This window comes from Gavia stellata, chromosome 31 (genome assembly GCF_030936135.1).
Source record: "Gavia stellata isolate bGavSte3 chromosome 31, bGavSte3.hap2, whole genome shotgun sequence".
Lineage (NCBI taxonomy): Eukaryota > Metazoa > Chordata > Aves > Gaviiformes > Gaviidae > Gavia > Gavia stellata.
The window spans coordinates 617,878-637,727 of record NC_082624.1 but is presented as its reverse complement, the minus strand read 5'-3'; the positions used below and the strand labels follow the sequence as shown (position 1 = coordinate 637,727).

General features: G+C 66.3%; 2 protein-coding genes across 2 annotated transcripts; one reads left to right on the top strand and one right to left on the bottom strand.

Annotated features, from left to right (window-relative positions):
* Positions 1 to 1,497: 1,497 nt before the first annotated feature.
* AEBP1 (AE binding protein 1) lies at positions 1,498 to 13,766 on the top strand. Its single transcript, XM_059831502.1, has 21 exons — positions 1,498 to 1,741; positions 2,021 to 2,437; positions 2,711 to 2,770; positions 6,281 to 6,352; positions 6,481 to 6,567; positions 7,090 to 7,188; positions 7,384 to 7,473; positions 9,747 to 9,824; positions 9,898 to 9,972; positions 10,065 to 10,174; positions 10,255 to 10,394; positions 10,496 to 10,580; positions 10,680 to 10,824; positions 10,925 to 11,013; positions 11,125 to 11,248; positions 11,343 to 11,539; positions 11,618 to 11,797; positions 11,876 to 12,218; positions 12,324 to 12,463; positions 12,549 to 12,648; positions 12,732 to 13,766. Exons 1-21 carry the CDS (start codon positions 1,498 to 1,500, stop codon positions 13,280 to 13,282), a joined length of 3,426 nt encoding a protein of 1,141 aa, XP_059687485.1. The 3' UTR covers positions 13,283 to 13,766.
* Positions 13,767 to 13,797: 31 nt separating this feature from the next.
* Positions 13,798 to 19,560, bottom strand: POLD2 (DNA polymerase delta 2, accessory subunit). Its single transcript, XM_059831507.1, has 10 exons — positions 19,330 to 19,560; positions 17,049 to 17,170; positions 16,033 to 16,156; positions 15,841 to 15,955; positions 15,391 to 15,589; positions 15,173 to 15,253; positions 14,616 to 14,773; positions 14,369 to 14,496; positions 14,172 to 14,273; positions 13,798 to 14,065 (listed from the first exon to the last, which is right to left on the bottom strand). The coding sequence occupies exons 1-10, from the start codon at positions 19,547 to 19,549 to the stop codon at positions 13,908 to 13,910; spliced, it is 1,407 nt and encodes a 468-aa protein (XP_059687490.1). The 5' UTR covers positions 19,550 to 19,560; the 3' UTR covers positions 13,798 to 13,907.
* Positions 19,561 to 19,850: the final 290 nt, after the last annotated feature.

The window sequence follows — 19,850 nt, the reverse complement described above, 5'->3', positions numbered from 1 at the left end:
TGCAGTGCTGGTGTCGGTGCCGGTGCAGTGCCAGTCCCAGTGCAGTGCCAGTGCCTGTGCAATGCCTGTGCCCGTGCAGCGCCAGTCCCCGTGCAGTGCCAGTGCCGGTGCCGGTGCAGCGCCAGTCCCCGTGCAGTGCCGGTGCCGGTGCAGTGCTGGTGCAGCGCCAGTCCCCGTGTAGTGCCGGTACCGGTGCAGTGCCGGTGCAGCTCCAGTCCCCGTGTAGTGCCGGTACTGGTGCCGGTGCAGTGCCGGTGCTGGTGCAGCGCCACTCCCACTGCAGTGCCGGTACCGGTACCAGTGCAGTGCCGGTGCAGTGCCAGTGCCGGTACCGGTACCAGTGCAGTGCCGGTGCCGGTGCAGCGCCACTCCCAGTGCAGTGCCGGTACCAGTACCGGTGCAGTGCCGGTGCCGGTGCAGCACCAGTCCCCATGCAGTGCCGGTACCGGTGCCGGTGCAGTGCCAGTGCCGGTACCGGTGCAGCACCAGTCCCTGTGTAGTGCCGGTAGCGGTACCGGTGCAGTGCCAGTACCGGTGCAGCGCCACTCCCCGTGCAGTGCCGGTACCGGGACCGGTGCAGCGCCGGTGCAGCGCCACTCCCCGCGCAGTGCCGGTACCGGTACCGGTGCAGCGCCGGTGCAGCGCCACTCCCCGCGCAGTGCCGGTACCGGTACCGGTGCAGCGCCGGTGCAGCGCCACTCCCCGTGCAGTGCCGGTACCGGTGCAGCGCCGGTGCAGCGCCACTCCCCGTGCAGTGCCGGTACCGGGACCGGTGCAGCGCCGGTGCAGCGCCACTCCCCGTGCAGTGCCGGTACCGGGACCGGTGCAGCGCCGGTGCAGCGCCACTCCCCGTGCAGTGCCGGTACCGGGACCGGTGCAGCGCCGGTGCAGCGCCACTCCCCGTGCAGTGCCGGTACCGGTACCGGTGCAGTGCCGGTCCAGCGCCACTCCCCGTGCAGTGCCGGTACCGGTACCGGTGCAGTGTCAGTACCGGTGCAGCGCCACTCCCCGTGCAGTGCCGGTACCGGGACCGGTGCAGCGCCGGTGCAGCGCCACTCCCCGTGCAGTGCCGGTACCGGGACCGGTGCAGTGCCGGTCCAGCGCCACTCCCCGTGCAGTGCCGGTACCGGTACCGGTGCAGTGTTAGTACCGGTGCAGCGCCACTCCCCGTGCAGTGCCGGTACCGGTGCAGCGCCGGTGCAGCGCCACTCCCCGTGCAGTGCCGGTACCGGTGCAGCGCCGGTGCAGCGCCACTCCCCGTGCAGTGCCGGTACCGGGACCGGTGCAGTGCCGGTCCAGCGCCACTCCCCGTGCAGTGCCGGTACCGGGACCGGTGCAGTGCCGGTGCAGCACCAGTCCCCGCGCAGCGCCGCTGCAGTTCGGTGCCGCCCCCGGCTCCTGCGCCCGCCCCCAGCCCGCCCGCCCGGGGCCGGGGCCGGGGCCGGGGCCGGGGCCGGGGCCGGGGCCGGGGCCGGCGCCGGTGCGGCGGACGCGGCGATGGGTCTGGCGGGGCCGCCCCGCTCCTGCCTCCTGCTGGCGGCCGCGCTACTGCCGTTACTGCCGCCCGGGGCCGCCCCGGGTCCCGCCGCACCGCCCGCGCTCACCGACGCCGAGATCGAGGCGTTTCTGCGCGGTTTCCTCGGTCCCGGGGAGCGCGGTGACGGCGACAGCGACGGCACCGACCCGGGCACCGACACCGACCCGGGCACCGACACCGACCCGGGCACCGACACCCACCCGGGCACCGACACCGACCCGGGCACCGATACCCACCCGGGCACCGACACCGACCCGGGCACCGACACCCACCCGGGCACCGACACCCACCCGGGCACCGACACCCACCCGGGCACCGGTACCGGTGAGCGAGAGGCACCGGCACCGCGGGTCGGGGCTGCCCCGGTACCGGGCGGACGGGGGGGGTGGGGGGCAGAGGGAGGTGGGGGGACCCCCCCCCCCGGGCGCCCCTCACCCCGCGGCGGGGCGGCTGCCCCCCCCCCCCCCCCCCCCCATCCTTTAGGCTCCGCGGAGCGGCTGACGGAGCCCGAGAAACCCAAGAAGGGGAAGAAGGAAAAACCTCCCAAACCCACCAAGAAGCCCAAGGAGAGACCCCGGGGCTCCAAGAAGGACAAGGACAGGGACAGGGACAAGGACAGGGACAGGGACAGGGACAGGAAGGACAAGCCCCCCAAGAAGCCCAAGGAGAAGCCCCCAAAAGGCTCCGAAAAATCCTCCAAAGGCTCCAAAAAGCCCAAGGAGAAGCCACCCAAGGAGAAGCCACCCAAGGCCACCAAAAAACCCTCCGGCAAGAAGCCACCGACCTCCCCCCCGTCACCCCCCGTCACCCCGCAGCCCCCCCAGGGTGAGGATGACGTGGGGACACCCCGGTTCCCGGAGCAGCCTTCACCCTACGAGGAAGAGGATGGAGGTGGCCGAGGTGAGTCTTGGGGGGCCCCCATCTCACCGCCAGCTGGGTTGGGGTGGGGGGGACTTGGCACACCACGGCGTCACCCCGTGTCCTGCTCGGCTTCCCGGTGGCACCCCACGGCTGGACGGGCTTTGTCCCCCGTGGGGGTCCCCACTGGGGTCACTCCTCTTCACCAGCCTTCCTCCCCAGTGGGATTGTCTTTCGGCGTGGGGCTGCCGGGGGGGGCAGGCTGGGGGGGCGCGGGGCACCGCCAACCCCCTCGCTCTGTGTCCCTGTCCCCAGGGGAGTTGGAGGAGTCACCCAGTGAGCCCTGGGAGGACTGGCACCCTGAGCCCGAGCCTGGTGAGTGCCCTGTCCCCAGGGCCACCTCCCTGCATCTTGGGGCCACCTCCCTGTTCCCAAGTGTCACCTCCCTGCACCCCAGGACCACCTCCCTGCAAGCTGGGGCCACCTCCCTGCTCCCAAATGTCACCTCCTTGCTCCCCAGTGCCACCCCCCTGCACCCCAGGGCCACCTCCCTGAGCCCTCGTGCCACCTCCTTGTACCGTGGGGGCACCTCCTTGCACCCCAGTGTCACCTCCTTGTACTGTGCGGCCACCTCCTTGTACCCCCAGTGTCACCTCCCTGCACCGCAGGGCCACCTCCCTGCAAGCTGGGGCCACCTCCCTGCTCCCAAATGTCACCTCCCTGCTCCCCAGTGCCACCCCTCTGCATCCCAGGGCCACCTCCCTGCATCCTGATGCCCCGATGCCACCTCCCTGAGCCCCCGTGCCACCTCCTTGTACCCTGGTGCCACCTCCTTGTACCCCAGTGTCACCTCCTTGTACCATGGGGCCACCTCCTTGTACCCCAGTGTCACCTCCCTGCACCCCAGGGCCACCTCCCTGCAAGCCGGGGCCACCTCCCTGCTCCCAAATGTCACCTCCCTGCTCCCTAGTGTCACCCCCCTGCACCCCAGGGCCACCTCCCTGTATCCTGATGCCCCGATGCCACCTCCCTGAGCCCCCGTGCCACCTCCTTGCACCCTGGTGCCACCTCCTTGTACCCCAGTGTCACCTCCTTATACCGTGGGGCCACCTCCTTGTACCCTGGTGCCACCTCCTTGTACCCCAGTGTCACCTCCTTATACCGTGGGGCCACCTCCTTGTACCCCAGTGTCACCCTCTTGTACGGTGGGCCCACCTCCTTGTACCCCAGTGTCACCTCCCTGCTCCCCAGTGCCACCCCTCTGCACCCCAGGGCCACCTCCCTGCATCCTGATGCCCCGATGCCACCTCCCTGAGCCCCCGTGCCACCTCCTTGCACCCTGGTGCCACCTCCTTGTACCCCAGTGTCACCTCCTTGTACCATGGGGCCACCTCCTTGTACCCCAGTGTCACCTCCCTGCTCCCCAGTGCCACCCCTCTGCACCCCAGGGCCACCTCCCTGCATCCTGATGCCCCGATGCCACCTCCCTGAGCCCCTGTGCCACCTCCTTGCACCCTGGTGCCACCTCCTTGTACCCCAGTGTCACCTCCTTGTACCATGGGGCCACCTCCTTGTACCCCAGTGTCACCCTCTTGTACGGTGGGCCCACCTCCTTGTACCCCAGTGTCACCTCCCTGCTCCCCAGTGCCACCCCCCTGCATCCCAGGGCCACCTCCCTGTATCCTGATGCCCCGATGCCACCTCCCTGAGCCCCCGTGCCACCTCCTTGCACCCTGGTGCCACCTCCTTGTACCCCAGTGTCACCTCCTTATACCGTGGGGCCACCTCCTTGTACCCTGGTGCCACCTCCCTGAGCCCCAGTGTCACCTCCTTGTACCGTGGGGCCACCTCCTTGTACCCCAGTGTCACCTCCCTGCACCCCAGGGCCACCTCCCTGCAAGCCGGGGCCACCTCCCTGCTCCCAAATGTCACCTCCCTGCTCCCCAGTGTCACCCCCCTGCACCCCAGGGCCACCTCCCTGTATCCTGATGCCCCGATGCCACCTCCCTGAGCCCCCGTGCCACCTCCTTGCACCCTGGTGCCACCTCCTTGTACCCCAGTGTCACCTCCTTATACCGTGGGGCCACCTCCTTGTACCCTGGTGCCACCTCCTTGTACCCCAGTGTCACCCCCTTGTACGGTGGGCCCACCTCCTTGTACCCCAGTGTCACCTCCCTGCTCCCCAGTGCCACCCCCCCCTGCACCCCAGGGCCACCTCCCTGTATCCTGATGCCCCGATGCCACCTCCCTGAGCCCCCGTGCCACCTCCTTGCACCCTGGTGCCACCTCCTTGTACCCCAGTGTCACCTCCTTATACTGTGGGGCCACCTCCTTGTACCCTGGTGCCACCTCCTTGTACCCCAGTGTCACCTCCTTGTACCGTGGGGCCACCTCCTTGTACCCCAGTGTCACCCTCTTGTACGGTGGGCCCACCTCCTTGTACCCCAGTGTCACCTCCCTGCTCCCCAGTGCCACCCCCCCTGCACCCCAGGGCCACCTCCCTGCATCCTGATGCCCCGATGCCACCTCCCTGAGCCCCCGTGCCACCTCCTTGTACCCTGGTGCCACCTCCTTGTACCCCAGTGTCACCTCCTTGTACCATGGGGCCACCTCCTTGTACCCCAGTGTCACCTCCCTGCACCCCAGGGCCACCTCCCTGCAAGCCGGGGCCACCTCCCTGCTCCCAAATGTCACCTCCCTGCTCCCTAGTGTCACCCCCCTGCACCCCAGGGCCACCTCCCTGTATCCTGATGCCCCGATGCCACCTCCCTGAGCCCCCGTGCCACCTCCTTGCACCCTGGTGCCACCTCCTTGTACCCCAGTGTCACCTCCTTATACCGTGGGGCCACCTCCTTGTACCCTGGTGCCACCTCCTTGTACCCCAGTGTCACCTCCTTATACCGTGGGGCCACCTCCTTGTACCCCACTGTCACCCTCTTGTACGGTGGGCCCACCTCCTTGTACCCCAGTGTCACCTCCCTGCTCCCCAGTGCCACCCCTCTGCACCCCAGGGCCACCTCCCTGCATCCTGATGCCCCGATGCCACCTCCCTGAGCCCCTGTGCCACCTCCTTGCACCCTGGTGCCACCTCCTTGTACCCCAGTGTCACCTCCTTGTACCGTGGGGCCACCTCCTTGTACCCCAGTGTCACCCCCTTGTACGGTGGGCCCACCTCCTTGTACCCCAGTGTCACCTCCCTGCTCCCCAGTGCCACCCCCCCTGCACCCCAGGGCCACCTCCCTGTATCCTGATGCCCCGATGCCACCTCCCTGAGCCCCAGTGTCACCTCCTTGCACCCTGGTGCCACCTCCTTGTACCCCAGTGTCACCTCCTTATACCGTGGGGCCACCTCCTTGTACCCCAGTGTCACCCTCTTGTACGGTGGGCCCACCTCCTTGTACCCCAGTGTCACCTCCCTGCTCCCCAGTGCCACCCCTCTGCACCCCAGGGCCACCTCCCTGCATCCTGATGCCCCGATGCCACCTCCCTGAGCCCCTGTGCCACCTCCTTGTACCCTGGTGCCACCTCCTTGTACCCCAGTGTCACCTCCTTGTACCGTGGGGCCACCTCCTTGTACCCCAGTGTCACCCCCTTGTACGGTGGGCCCACCTCCTTGTACCCCAGTGTCACCTCCCTGCTCCCCAGTGCCACCCCCCTGCACCCCAGGGCCACCTCCCTGTATCCTGATGCCCCGATGCCACCTCCCTGAGCCCCCGTGCCACCTCCTTGTACCGTGGGGCCACCTCCTTGTACCCCAGTGTCACCTCCCTGCACCCCAGGGCCACCTCCCTGCAAGCCGGGGCCACCTCCCTGCTCCCAAATGCCACCTCCCTGCACCCCAGGGCCACCTCCTGTGCCCCTGCCCCACGTGTCCCCTCTCCGCAGAGGTCCCCGAGGAGACGGAGCCACCAACACTGGACTACAACGAGCAGCTGGAGCGGGAGGACTACGAGGACTGTACGGTGCTGGGGCGCAGGTCGGGGGCACCCCGGGGTCCCTCGGCCTGCAGGGAAGGAGGGAGTGGGTGTCCCCCCCCCCTACCTCGCAGCCCCAAACTCAGTGCCACCCCCTCTTTCTGTCCCCAGTCGAGTACATCCGGCGGCAGCAGAAACCCCGCAAACCCCCGAGCAGGAAGAAACCCGAAAGAGTCTGGCCCCAGCCCGAGGAGCCACGTAAATGGGGTGACAGGGGGACAAGGGTGGGGTGAGGGGACGGTCCCCAGCCTTGGGGACCCAGGGGAGCATCATTTTGGGGCAGCCTGGGGCTGAGGTGAGCACGGGGACAGCATAGAGGCATGGGAACTGCATAAGGGGTGCAGGGGACCCCGTAGGGGTGTGGGGACCCCATAGGGTCATGGGGGATCTCTCGGGGGCATGGGGATCCTGTGGGGACAAACAGGGGTCCTGTGGGGACACAGGGACCCCATAGGGGTCCTGTAGGGGCGTAGGGGACCCCCCCAGGGACATGGGAATACCACAGGGACATGCTGACCCCGTGGGGACACAGGGGACCCTGCAGGGACACGGGGATCCCATAGGGGCACGGGGGAGCCCCGGGGGCAGGGTAGCGGTGTGGGGATCCATTGAGGCATGGGGACCCCACAGGGACACAGGGATCCCCCAGAGGCATGGGGGACCCCACAGGGACATGGGGGTACCCCCATTCCCCAGCACGACCCTTTTCGCCCTCCCCAGCGAAGCCGGAGGTGCCACCCCCCAAGCCACCGCCACCGCCTGTCCTGGTGACCGAAGGGGACTATGAGGAGGGCTTCGAGCGACCCGACTACGATGACCGTGAGTGACAAGCCGGGGTGGGGTGGGGGGCACCCCAGGACCCCCATCCCTGGAGGGGGCTCTGTCCGGCCCCCACGGGTAGTGATCTCCCCCCCCCGTGCCCAGCTGGGCTCCAACCAGTGGCACCCACCTCTGCCCCCCCCCGGCCCTAAAGGGGTGCCCCAGCACCCCCCCACCCCGCTTTGCACCCCGCAGTGGAGTACGGGCTGCCCCCCCCGCCGAAGCCCAGGAAACACCCGGACAAAGAGGACGAGATGGAGACGGACGAGGAGAAACTCAAACCCTGTGAGAGATGGGCAGGGGCTGGGTGCTGGGGTGGGTGGCATGTCCCCAGGGTGGGTGGCATGTCCCCGGGGCGGGTGGCATGTCCCCAGGGTGGGCGGCACATCGTCAGGCTGGATGGCACATCCCTGGGGTGGGTGGCATGTCCCTGGGGCAGGTGATGTGTCCCCAGGGCAGGTGTCACATCCCCAGGGTCGGTGGCACATCCACGGGGTGGTTGGCATGTCCCCAGGGTGGGTGGCATGTCCCCGGGGCGGGTGGCATGTCCCCAGGGTGGGCGGCACATCCTCAGGCTGGATGGCACATCCCTGGGGTGGGTGGCGTGTCCCTGGGGCAGGTGATGTGTCCCCAGGGCAGATGGCATGTCCCCAGGGCAGGTGTCACATCCCCAGGGTCAGTGGCACATCCACGGGGTGGTTGGCATGTCCCCCGGAGTGGGTGGCATGTCCCCGGGGCGGGTGGCACGTCCCCAGGGTGGATGGCACATCCTCAGGCTGGATGGCACATCCCTGTGGTGGGTGGCATGTCCCTGGGGCAGGTGATGTGTCCCCAGGGCAGATGGCATGTCCCCAGGGCAGGTGTCACATCCCCAGGGTCGGTGGCACATCCACGGGATGGGTGGCATGTCCCCAGGGTGGGTGGCATGTCCCCGAGGCGGGTGGCACGTCCCCAGGGTGGATGGCACATCCTCAGGCTGCATGGCACATCCCTGGGGTGGGTGGCATGTCCCTGGGGCAGGTGATGTGTCCCCAGGGCAGGTGTCACATCCCCAGGGCAGGTGTCACATCCCCAGGGTCGGTGGCACATCCACGGGGTGGTTGGCATGTCCCCAGGGTGGGTGGCATGTCCCCGGGGCAGGTGGCACGTCCCCAGGGTGGGCGGCACATCCTCAGGCTGGATGGCACATCCCTGGGGTGGGTGGCATGTCCCTGGGGCAGGTGATGTGTCCCCAGGGAAGATGGCATGTCCCCAGGGCAGGTGTCACATCCCCAGGGTCGGTGGCACATCCATGGGGTGGTTGGCATGTCCCCAGGGTGGGTGGCATGTCCCCGGGGCGGGTGGCATGTCCGCAGGGTGGACGGCACATCCTCAGGCTGGATGGCACATCCCTGTGATGGGTGGCATGTCCCTGGGGCAGGTGATGTGTCCCCAGGGCAGATGGCATGTCCCCAGGGCAGGTGTCACATCCCCAGGGTCGGTGGCACATCCACGGGATGGGTGGCATGTCCCCAGGGTGGGTGGCATGTCCCCGGGGCGGGTGGCACGTCCCCAGGGTGGATGGCACATCCTCAGGCTGCATGGCACATCCCTGGGGTGGGTGGCGTGTCCCTGGGGCAGGTGATGTGTCCCCAGGGCGGATGGCATGTCCCCAGGGCAGGTGTCACATCCCCAGGGTCAGTGGCACATCCACGGGGTGGTTGGCATGTCCCCAGGGTGGGTGGCATGTCCCCGGGGCAGGTGGCACGTCCGCAGGGTGGATGGCACATCCTCAGGCTGGATGGCACATCCCTGGGGTGGGTGGCGTGTCCCTGGGTCAGGTGATGTGTCCCCAGGGCAGATGGCATGTCCCCAGGGCAGGTGTCACATCCCCAGGGTCGGTGGCACATCCACGGGGTGGTTGGCATGTCCCCAGGGTGGGTGGCATGTCCCCGGGGCGGGTGGCATGTCCGCAGGGTGGATGGCACATCCTCAGGCTGGATAGCACATCCCTGGGGTGGGTGGCATGTCCCTGGGGCAGGTCATGTGTCCCCAGGGTGGATGGCATGTCCCCAGGGCAGGTGTCACATCCCCAGGGTCAGTGGCACATCCACGGGATGGGTGGCATGTCCCCAGGGGGGGTGGCATGTCCCCGGGGTGGGCAGCACGTCCCCAGGGTGGACGGCACATCCTCAGGCTGCATGGCACATCCCTGGGGTGGGTGGCGTGTCCCTGGGGCAGGTCATGTGTCCCCAGGGCAGATGGCATGTCCCCAGGGCAGGTGTCACATCCCCAGGGTCAGTGGCACATCCACGGGGTTGTTGGCATGTCCCCAGGGTGGGTGGCATGTCCCCGGGGCGGGTGGCATGTCCGCAGGGTGGACGGCACATCCTCAGGCTGGATGGCACATCCCTGGGGTGGGTGGCGTGTCCCTGGGGCAGGTGATGTGTCCCCAGGGCAGGTGTCACATCCCCAGGGTCGGTGGCACATCCACGGGGTGGTTGGCATGTCCCCCAGGGTGGGTGGCATGTCCCCTGGGGTGGGTGACACGTCCCCAAACAGCCGCTCTCCCGCCCCAGGGAAGCCCAAGAAAGGCGGCAGCAGCAAGGAGGAGGAGGAGGACCCCTGGGCGGAGGAGAAGGGCCGGGACCGCAAAGGTGGGTGCCACCCCCCTGTCCCCTCGCCCCTGGCCTCCTGGGCTCTGTCCCCCCTCACGCACCCCTTTTCCAGGAAAACCCAAAAAACCAGGGGGGAAGAAGTGGGAGCCGGATGAGGACGAATGGGCCCCTCCGGAGGAGAAGACAAGTGAGTATCCCTGTTCCCAGGGGACAAGTGGACACCCCGCTGGGAGCGGGGACACCCGTGACCGTCCCCCCGCCCTCCTCCCCTGTCCCCAGGATGTCCCCCCATCGGCCTGGAGTCCCACCGCATTGAGGACGACCAGATCCTGGCCTCCTCCATGCTGCGCCACGGGCTGGGTGCCCAGCGCGGGCGCCTCAACATGCAGGTGAGGGTCGCCCACCCCGCACCCACCTTCCACACCAGCGGACCCCCCCACCCATGTCCCCCTCGTTGTCCCCACCCCAGGCGGGTGCCAACGAGGACGATTTCTTCGACGGGGCTTGGTGTGCCGAGGATGACAGCCGGGCGCACTGGATCGAGGTGGACACCCGCCGCACCACCAAGTTCACCGGCGTCATCACCCAGGGCCGTGACTCCCAAATCCAGTATGGGGCCGGGGACAAGCGGGAGGGGACGGATCTGGGGACACGGGGTGGGGGAGCAGCTTGGGAACCCCCCCTCCCAACCTGTCCCCTTCCTCCCGCAGCGAGGACTTTGTCACCAGCTTCTACGTGGGCTTCAGCAACGACAGCCAGAACTGGGTGATGTACACCAACGGCTACGAGGAGATGGTACGGGACCCCAAAACTGGCTGGTTGAGGGTGTGGGGGGGGAACAGGGATGATGGGGACCCTCTCCCCCCCTCGGCTATATCTCGTCCCCCTCGGCAGATGTTTTACGGCAACGTGGACAAGGACACGCCGGTGCTGACCGAGTTCCCCGAGCCGATGGTGGCCCGTTACATCCGCATCTACCCCCAGACGTGGAACGGGAGCCTTTGCCTGCGCCTCGAGGTCCTGGGCTGCCCCCTCTCCAGTAAGAGCCACCCCAAAGCAGCGGCTGGGGGGGGTGGGTTATGGGGGGGGGTTTTACAGCTCCCTGGCCCCCCACCACTGTGTTTTTGTCCCCTCCGCAGCCGTCAGCAGCTACTACGCCCAGCAGAACGAGGTGACCTCCACCGACAACCTGGACTTCCGCCACCACACCTACAAGGACATGAGGCAGGTGAGTACCTCCATGGTGGTGGGCACCTCTGTGGGGTGGGCACCTCTGTGGGGGGTGCGCTCGGCCCCCCAAGCGCTGCCCCCATCGCCTACCCCACCCCTGCACCCGCAGCTGATGAAGGTGGTGAACGAGGAGTGTCCCACCATCACCCGCATCTACAACATCGGCAAAAGCTCGCGGGGGCTGAAGATCTACGCCATGGAGATCTCCGACAACCCGGGCGAGCACGAGACGGGTGAGAAGGGAGGGTGGAAGGGACCCGGCTGCGGTCACCTGGCGCAGGCAGGGGTGCGGGTAGCACGCTGACCCTGCCTGTACCCTGCCCGCAGGCGAGCCCGAGTTCAGATACACGGCGGGGCTGCACGGGAACGAAGTGCTGGGTCGGGAGCTGCTGCTCCTGCTGATGCAGTTCCTGTGCAAGGAGTACCAGGATGGCAATCCCCGGGTGCGGAGCCTGGTGACCGAAACCCGCATCCACCTCGTGCCCTCCCTCAACCCCGACGGCTACGAGCTGGCCCGCGAGGCGGTAAGGGGACGGCGGGGCGGTGGGATGGGACGGTGGGATGCAGCCCCTGGGCTCACCACTGCCCTGGGTTGCCCGCAGGGCTCCGAGCTGGGCAACTGGGCGCTGGGCCACTGGACGGAGGAGGGCTACGATCTCTTTGAGAACTTCCCGGACTTGGCTTCGGCATTGTGGGCAGCTGAGGAGAGGAGACTGGTGCCCCACAAGTTCCCCAACCACCACATCCCCATCCCGGAGCACTACCTGGCAGAGGATGCCACGGTGAGTCACGTCACGGGGCGCGGTGACGGGGCGGTGATGGGGAGGTGGTGCCTCATGCCGCCGTGCCCACCTCGGCAGGTGGCGGTGGAGACGCGGGCCATCATGGCGTGGATGGACAAGAATCCCTTCGTGCTGGGAGCCAACCTGCAGGGCGGGGAGAAGCTGGTGTCCTACCCCTTCGACACAGCCCGGCCTGTCAGCGAGACGCCGGCGGCCGCCCCTCGCCCGCCGGACGACTATGAGGACGACAACCCTGAGCTGCAGGAGACGCCCGACCACGCCATCTTCCGCTGGCTCGCCATCTCCTACGCCTCGGCCCACCTCACCATGACCGAGACCTTCCGCGGGGGCTGCCACACGCAGGACATGACCAACGCCATGGGCATCGTGCAGGGGGCCAAGTGGCACTCCCGGGCTGGCAGTAAGTGGGTGCTACGCCATACGGTGTCTGCCTGTCCGCCCCACACTCCCTCCACCTGAAGGTGTGAGCGAGCGGCTGGGTGGGTGTTGGTTGGTTGTCTTGCAGGCATGAATGACTTCAGCTACCTGCACACCAACTGCCTGGAGCTCTCCATCTATCTGGGCTGTGACAAGTTCCCCCACGAGAGCGAGCTGCAGCAGGAGTGGGAGAACAACAAGGAGTCGCTGCTCACCTTCATGGAGCAGGTAGGTGCTGGGACACGCTGGGCAGGGAGCCGGCAGCTGCCCTGCCTGCCCCACACAGCTCCTCTCGTCCCCTTTCCTCGCGTAGGTCCATCGAGGCATCAAGGGCTTGGTGACGGACCAGCAGGGAGAACCCATTGCCAACGCCACCATCATCGTGGGGGGCATCAACCACAACATCAAGACAGGTAGGGCGCGGGGTAGGGTGCCGGGCAGGGTGCCGGCAGCACCACCTCCTTCACACCCCGCTGCCTCCCCTTGCTGTCCACAGCCAGCGGCGGGGACTACTGGCGCATCCTGAACCCGGGCGAGTACCGCGTCTCAGCTCGGGCTGAGGGCTACAACCCCAGCGTCAAGACCTGCAGTGTGTTCTACGACATCGGGGCCACCCAGTGCAACTTCGTCCTGTCGCGCTCCAACTGGAAACGCATCCGGGAGATCATGGCCATGAACGGGAACCGGCCCATCCGCCGCATCGTGCCCGGCCGCCCCATGACGCCCCGTGAACGCATGCGCCTGCGTATGCGCCTCCGGCATCGCATGCGGCTCCGGCAGCAGATGAGGCTGCGGCGTCTCAATGCCACCACGGCTGCCAGCAGCCCCACGGCCCCACCGCCCACCACGGCGCTGCCCTTCCCCTTCAGCAGCACTGCCTACGCGCCCTGGAGCCAAGAGCCACCCACAGCTGGCACCTGGGAGATGGAGACCGAAACAGAGGTGGTGACCGAGCTGGTGACAGAGACGGAGGCCTGGGAGCTGGGCACGGGGACGGCGCAGCCCTTCACCACAGCCGAGACCTACACCGTGAACTTTGGTGACTAAGAAATGCTTGTCCCCTCGCTCCTGCCTTGAGCCAAGGCCGGACGCTCACGGCCAGTTTGGTTTCACCTGCCGCAGGCTCCGACATCCGCTTCTAAAGTCTTCCTCGAGCCCTGCGCAGCCCGCTCTGGGCAGCCCGCCCCAGGTGGGCTCCAGCTCCTCACCCGCGCTGCTTCCTAGGACTGCAGGGCACGCCATGCCAATGCTCGCCCCGAAGGCTGGGCGGCTGCGGAGCGTCCCCCTTGCCAGGCTCCAGAGCCAGGCAGGAAAGGATGCGCTGTCCCGTCCCTCGGGGCTGGGCAATGCCAGCCCTTGCCTGGCAAGGGAGGGGGTGAAGCAGGACCCAGCCCTCACCCCGTCTCCCGGCACAGCGGGGTTGGCAGGGGTGGTCCCGTTCTCCAGGGCAGGGCCCACACGGAGGCAGGCACAGCCCCTCTCCCCTCCACACAGTTTTTTTGTTACACAAATAAATCAAGTTATATTGGTACGAGCATCTCTTCTCGCCTGTGCCCCTGGCAGCTCCATGCCAGCCCTCCCGGGAGGACAGACGGGGATGACACAGAGGCGGTGGGCGCCAGGACCCTCCAAGGGGCCAGGGGTTTATCGAGTCTGTGCCCTGCCTGCTCAGTCAGTGCCCGACCTCCATGTCCCCGTCATCGTCCTCGGCTCCGAAGCCGGAGAAGCTGATGGGCTGGCAGCTGAGGTCACGCAGGTTGACGAGACAGGCGGTCTGCGTGGTGCTGAAGGCGGGCACCGTTACCAGCAGGACCTGCTGCCCGTCCTCCCCTGCAAAGACAGGCGGGCGTCAGGTGGACGAGCCCCGGGTCAGCACCCTGGTGCAGGGTCCCAACCCTGAGCGAGGATCGGGTGTCCTGCAGGCTGCAGGACTCACCTTTGAGCAGCTTGGACTGAAAGCGGGGAGCGTTGCCGCAGAAGTAGACATGAGGGCAGTCAGTGAGGATGAAAGGGTCCGATTTGTAAAAGGGGTAGCAACCTGGGAGGAACGGAAATTAGGAGGGGAACCTGCACCTGCACCCCTTGGAGGGCAAACACCCCCCAGCCTTGGCGGCCACCCAGCCCTCGCCTTACCCAGGGTGTCCGGGGCTGTGGGGCTGATGTGTCCTGCCAGCAGCGTCCACTCCAGGATCTCCAGGTAGTCATCCATGCTGCTGTATTTGAAGATGTCGCTGACGTTTTGCCCTGATGTCCCCAAAAACCTACAACATTTTGAGGGAAGGAAGGAGAAATTTGGACGGCTGTACTTGCCGCAACTTGCCCCGCAATCCCACGCTAGCAGCAGTTGTCACAGAGCTGGTGGCACATCAGGCTTTTTTACCTGATGCCATCCACGTCGGCCTGGTAGGGGTTGGTGACCAGCCGGAGCGTGGAGTAGGCGCTGGCGAGGGGCAGCATGCAGTGATGCAGTGGCTGCTGGGGCAGCGTATAGTTGGTGGGGTCAAACTCACCGGGCATCACGTCCACGGGCACGGAGGTCTGCGGGCAGAGCAGGGATTACCGGGGATAGCCAAGCCATCCCCCTTTGAAGAGGCTCAGAGCAAAGCCCCAGCTGGAATTTGCTGCTGGCTCTGCCTCGCTCCCCGATTTGGCTCCTGCCACTTCCCTGCAGGAAGCTCTGCTTGGCTTCACCGCAGAGACCAGATGCCGGGAGAGGGATCTGAAGCTGGGCTCTGCGCGGCCTCCACTTCTTGCTGCGTTCCCGTACGGCACCATATGCGGTGCTCAAAGGGAAGCTGGGGGTTGGGGAAGGGGTGTTTGCCACCCTGCATCCCTGGGCTGCTGGCAGAGCTCTGCTTCCCTGGCTCGGGAGCCAGTCTCCCTCCCCTAGAAGGTACCCAATTCCCCAGCCAACCCCACCTCGCTCCAAGTACTCACGCAAAGCTGCAGCAGGATCTCATCCAGCATCTTCACGGCCTCCACGCTCGCTGCCTGGGTCTTCTTGGTCAAGTACTTGGCCTGCATCAGCGGGGAGACAGTGAGGGAACAACCCCGTGCCCCCTCTGATGCCTCCCTCCTCACCTCCGCGGGACTCCCTGTGCCAGCCTGGGCCCCAGAGAGCATGACCGAGGCTGAAAACCCCTTCCCCGCCGTACCTTGTTGATGGTGTCCCGACTCTGCGTGTTCTGGCTCAGCAGGTTCCCCGCAAGGATGACGCGGGAGATCTGCGCGGCGCAGCTCTGCTCGCCCTCGGCACCCAGCTGCCCCGTCACCACGTCCACCAGCAGCTGCATGCTCAGCAGGGACTCGCCGCTCCCGCTGCCCAGCCCCAGCCCCGACACCAGCAGGACGAACCTAGGCGGAGAGGTTCGGGCAGCATGCCGCGCTCCCTGCCTGCGCCAATCCCTGCCGGCACGGCGATGCCAGGGCTGCCCACACCAAGGGGCTTCAAAGAGCCAGGGGTGGGGGCCACGAGCCCCCGTCTGCGATCTCTCTTGGCACGAGGTGCCTACTCCGACGGGCACATGGGGCAAATGGTTCCCAGGGCTCGGGGATGCGGCGGGAGACACGGTGCCAGCCCCGCTCCTGTCACTGCGGAGACTCACCGATCCGAGCTGGGGCCTTTCCAAGGCAGCGGTCGGGGCAGGTTGGCGAAGCAGTGATCCTCCACCAGGAACTTCCCGTCATCCTGCTCGGAGCCATACACGGCAAAGATGGTCCCTACGGCAGAGAGCAGGTGGTCAGGCCCCGGCCAGGGCCCACGAGGCGGCTCCCACCAAGAAGCCATCGTCCCCTACCTGTCACCAGCCTCTGCACCTCAACGGCTCCGTCCAGCTTGATCCGCTGCAGCTCATCCTCCAGGATCAGCTCGTCGGAGGGGTGGATGTACTTGGGCAGGGGTGGTTGAGGCACCAGGTTGTGCTGGGGGGCAGAGGGCAGGTTGTGACAGCCTCAGCGAGGCCGAGCTGCCCCAAAGGGCCCTTCCCCCCACAGCCAAACCCTGCTCGTGGAAACCAGCGTGCGGGCGCGTGACTCACGAGAGCCGCCGCCACCGCGGCCCCCCGCTGCCGGCCCGGCCAACGCCCCCGCTACCGCTTTGAAGGCGGCGCTTTGGAGGCCCCGACAGCTTTCGGCGCTGCTCGCCAGCTGCGCACCACCCGGACGAGCTGGTTTCGCTTAACGCTTCCCCGCAGCGTCCCGGCAAGGCAAACACGAGCACGGCTCCCCGGCCAAAGAGGAAGCAGCTCAGCCAGGTGGCGGGGGACGGCGCTCTGGCTCGCCTCGGGAAACGTGTTTGCAATCACCGCCCAGGCAAGCGCTCTGCTTCCTTTGAACCCTGCCTGACAGGCACGGTGCTAACCTCATGCCGTGATGAGCAGGCTCCAAACTTCCCAACGTGCTCCCCGCGAGCTGGTTGGGAGCAGATGGGCCCCCGGCACCGCATGGCAGAGCTTCCCTGGATGCCCCCCTCATTCTCTTCCCCTGTAGCAGGGAAAGGGGATTTGCTCTGCCAACCCTGCTGTATCCAAACCCTCCAAGGGCAGGAAAAGCAACACCAAGCAGATGCTTACATGATGCACGCTGGCAGAAAGGGGTGACACCAAGAGTGGCGGGGTCTAGGGACGGGGTAGGCACGGAAAAGATTATACACCGTCTCCCCAGGTCAAAGCCCTGGCAGTTCCCACTTGCTCGGCCACAGCGAGCATGAGGGAAGCGATGGGAAGCCGGACAAAGTCCCGATGTGTGTTGGCACGTCCCCCAGAGCCGTGTGGAGGAGTGAGGGACCGATGGGATGGAATGTCCCCCCCATTACCTCCTCACTGATCTCCTGCAGGATGGAGGGCTGCAGCTGCATCGCCTTGAAGAGCGTCCCCACCACGCAGCACTTCTCACCCGCCCGCAGCTCGCAGAGCTTCCTCAGTGCCACGTCATTCCCTGCGGAGAGAAACGGGGCTTAGCCGGCCTCGAGGGCAGCTGCGAGGGCAGGCAAGGCTCAAGGCTGGCCGGGACCAGCTGAAAGGGCCTGAACGTCGAGGCCAGCAAGAAGCGGCGGGGGAATGTTGCAAAGCCTCTCGCTTTTCCTTGAGGCACGGAGCCGAACTCACATGTGTAGGCCAGATGGGGCCAAGGGAGTATGCCAGAGAGCCAGCGCTGCCTGCAGGCATTTCCTCTGCGTTGAGGCGGGGGAAAGCTGGGTCATGCCGGGGTCCAGGGGACCCGCAGCTCCCAGCCACCACCCAGGACAGCGTGCAGAGCGCCCGCTGGGCTCACAGGTCCAGCTCTGCCTGGGAAGCAAGGGTGCATGGATCCGGGATCATCCTGCCTGGGCATGGAGCCGGTGCTCTTGCCCTTGGGCACGAGGGGCTGGTGCTCCTGCTCCCCATCCAGGAGACGACCCAAACATCCCGCTCAGATTTGAGAGGCAGGAGAGATCATTCAGCACCCTCAGCACCACTCTGCCTCTGCCAGGGCCAGATCCTCTGCCCAGGATCCCTGCTGGAAGCCAGGATCCCCATCGTAGCCAGGCATTTGGAAAGATCCCAGCATGAAGACAGGCCGGGGGAACCAACACTTGCCTCAGGAGGTGCAAAGAGCATTGCAGCCCCAGCGCTTCATTGTCTTTGTGGCTGGGGAGCATTTGCAGACAGCCAAAAATGCATCTCCCTCGCCACAAACTGAGCCCAAGACTTCTCACCTCACCCACGGGGACCCAGAGATGCTTCAGCCCCATCCTTTACCTGTCTGTAGGACTTTTGCGTCCCCCCGTTTAAATCAACCCGCAGAGCCCATCCATCCCTGCCTCAAGCCCTGGAGGGAGGAGGACCGGCTGCCGGGCTGCGCTGGCGCTGCGAGAGCTGCCGGGCTCCTCTCCCAGAACAACACTGCCAAAGCCTGCTGCCGCGCCAGCTCCTCCGTCAGGTCGTCCTTTCTGGCCGTGGGCAGTGGGGTGATGTTTTCCGCCCCCAAACTCTCCCTTTGCTAATCACGCGGCTGCTGAACGTGACTCCTGTCCGGTGGAAAACACCCTGCTACGATCACAGGCACACCGGGCTCAGCGGAGCTGGAAACATGGGTTCATCAATCCCAGGAATGCAAACACTCGGAGTCAGAAAAAACAATCCAGTTTTAGTTTCTTATTTTTGGCTCTAACCCCCAAAATGTGGGTGTTTAGGGGGAGGGGGGCTGCTCTCTCCAGATTTTGCCTGCAGGCGCCTCTCGCTGTGAGACAAACCCCAGAAATCTCGCCCCATCACACGACTCTGGGAAACGGAGCTTTACAAAACCACTGGTTCCTGTCACCCTTGGCAAAATCCAGGGTTACAGCGCAGGGTGGCCAGCCAAGGAACGACATCCGCTGTGGAACCGGCACAGCCCGGCACTGGCTTTGCTTCCCCTCGGCTCTGCGCAGCCCACACGGCCGGGATAGAAAGAAAAACAAGCGACCGGCCCGAAAACCTCCATAGAAGGGCAAAGCCGAAAGCTTGGCCGGCCCAAGAGGGTGAAATTCGATAACAGGCTTTTACCACACTTGGGGAGACATGCGCCACGCCGAGGTCTGCCAGAAAGCTCAGCCACCGTGCTCTGGCAGCGGTGAGGCGGTTGCTTCATCCAACGCCGCCGTTACGCCTTCAGATGGAAACACTCTAGCACGAGGATCTCAGCCGCTAACCGCTAACGCGTCCCCCCCGGCGCACACAGCGCCTCTCCCGCTCTCCGCTTCCTGGCTGGGGCGCCCGCCAGCCCCTCACCCCGACAAACCTTGCGCTTAACTCATGCTCCCAACAGCGAGCGGAAGCTTTGACCTGGCCTGGTGAGCAGAATAAAAAAAGGTTTTCCCCACACAGCTGATGTTTAAAGGTAATTTTAGAAATGTTGAAGGGATGCTCCTGGCTGGGTGGGACACTGCCCAGCGGAGAAACCGTCCCCAAAAAACCAACCGTGGGTTGTTCAACCCCTTAAAGTGCGTGTAAGCTTAGGAACTGATGGCCAACACGCGCCGAAAAATCTCCAAAAAGCTTCCAGCGGGCACCCGCCGGCCACGCGGCTTTGCCCTCCTTCCCCAAAGAGGGGGGTTATTCCCCAAACCGACTCACCCCACTTCTGTCGCGCCCGCTCCTCCAGGATGGGCCGCATCTCGATGAGGCGCGCGGCGTAGATGTGAGCGTACTGGCGGCTGAAGCTGCGCTCGCCCAGCTGGAAGGGCTGGGAGCAGTCGGTGTACCCCGAGACCGGCACCCTGGCGAAGGTGGAGGCCTCGGCGGAGGGGGGGGCCAGCAAACCCTGCGCCGTGGGGGCCGCCTGCTCCGAAAACATGGTGGGTGCTGGGCTGGGGCAGCGGGGCTGGACACGGGAGGGTTTTAATGGAGGGTCTGGAAAGCAAACGGGCAAATTAAGGATCCGGGTAAATTAAGGCCGGCACGCGGCACAGCCCCCAGCCCGGCAGACCCCGGCAATCACCGTCACCCCAAGACGCCGCAAATCCCTCCCTGGAGGAGACTCCCACCCCCAAACTGACCCCCTCACCCCCCAAAACTCCAACCAGGCTTAAGTTTAACCCCCCCCAAACACTGCAAACAGCAGCGCTCCCCCTCTTTTCCCTCCCCTCCAACACCAG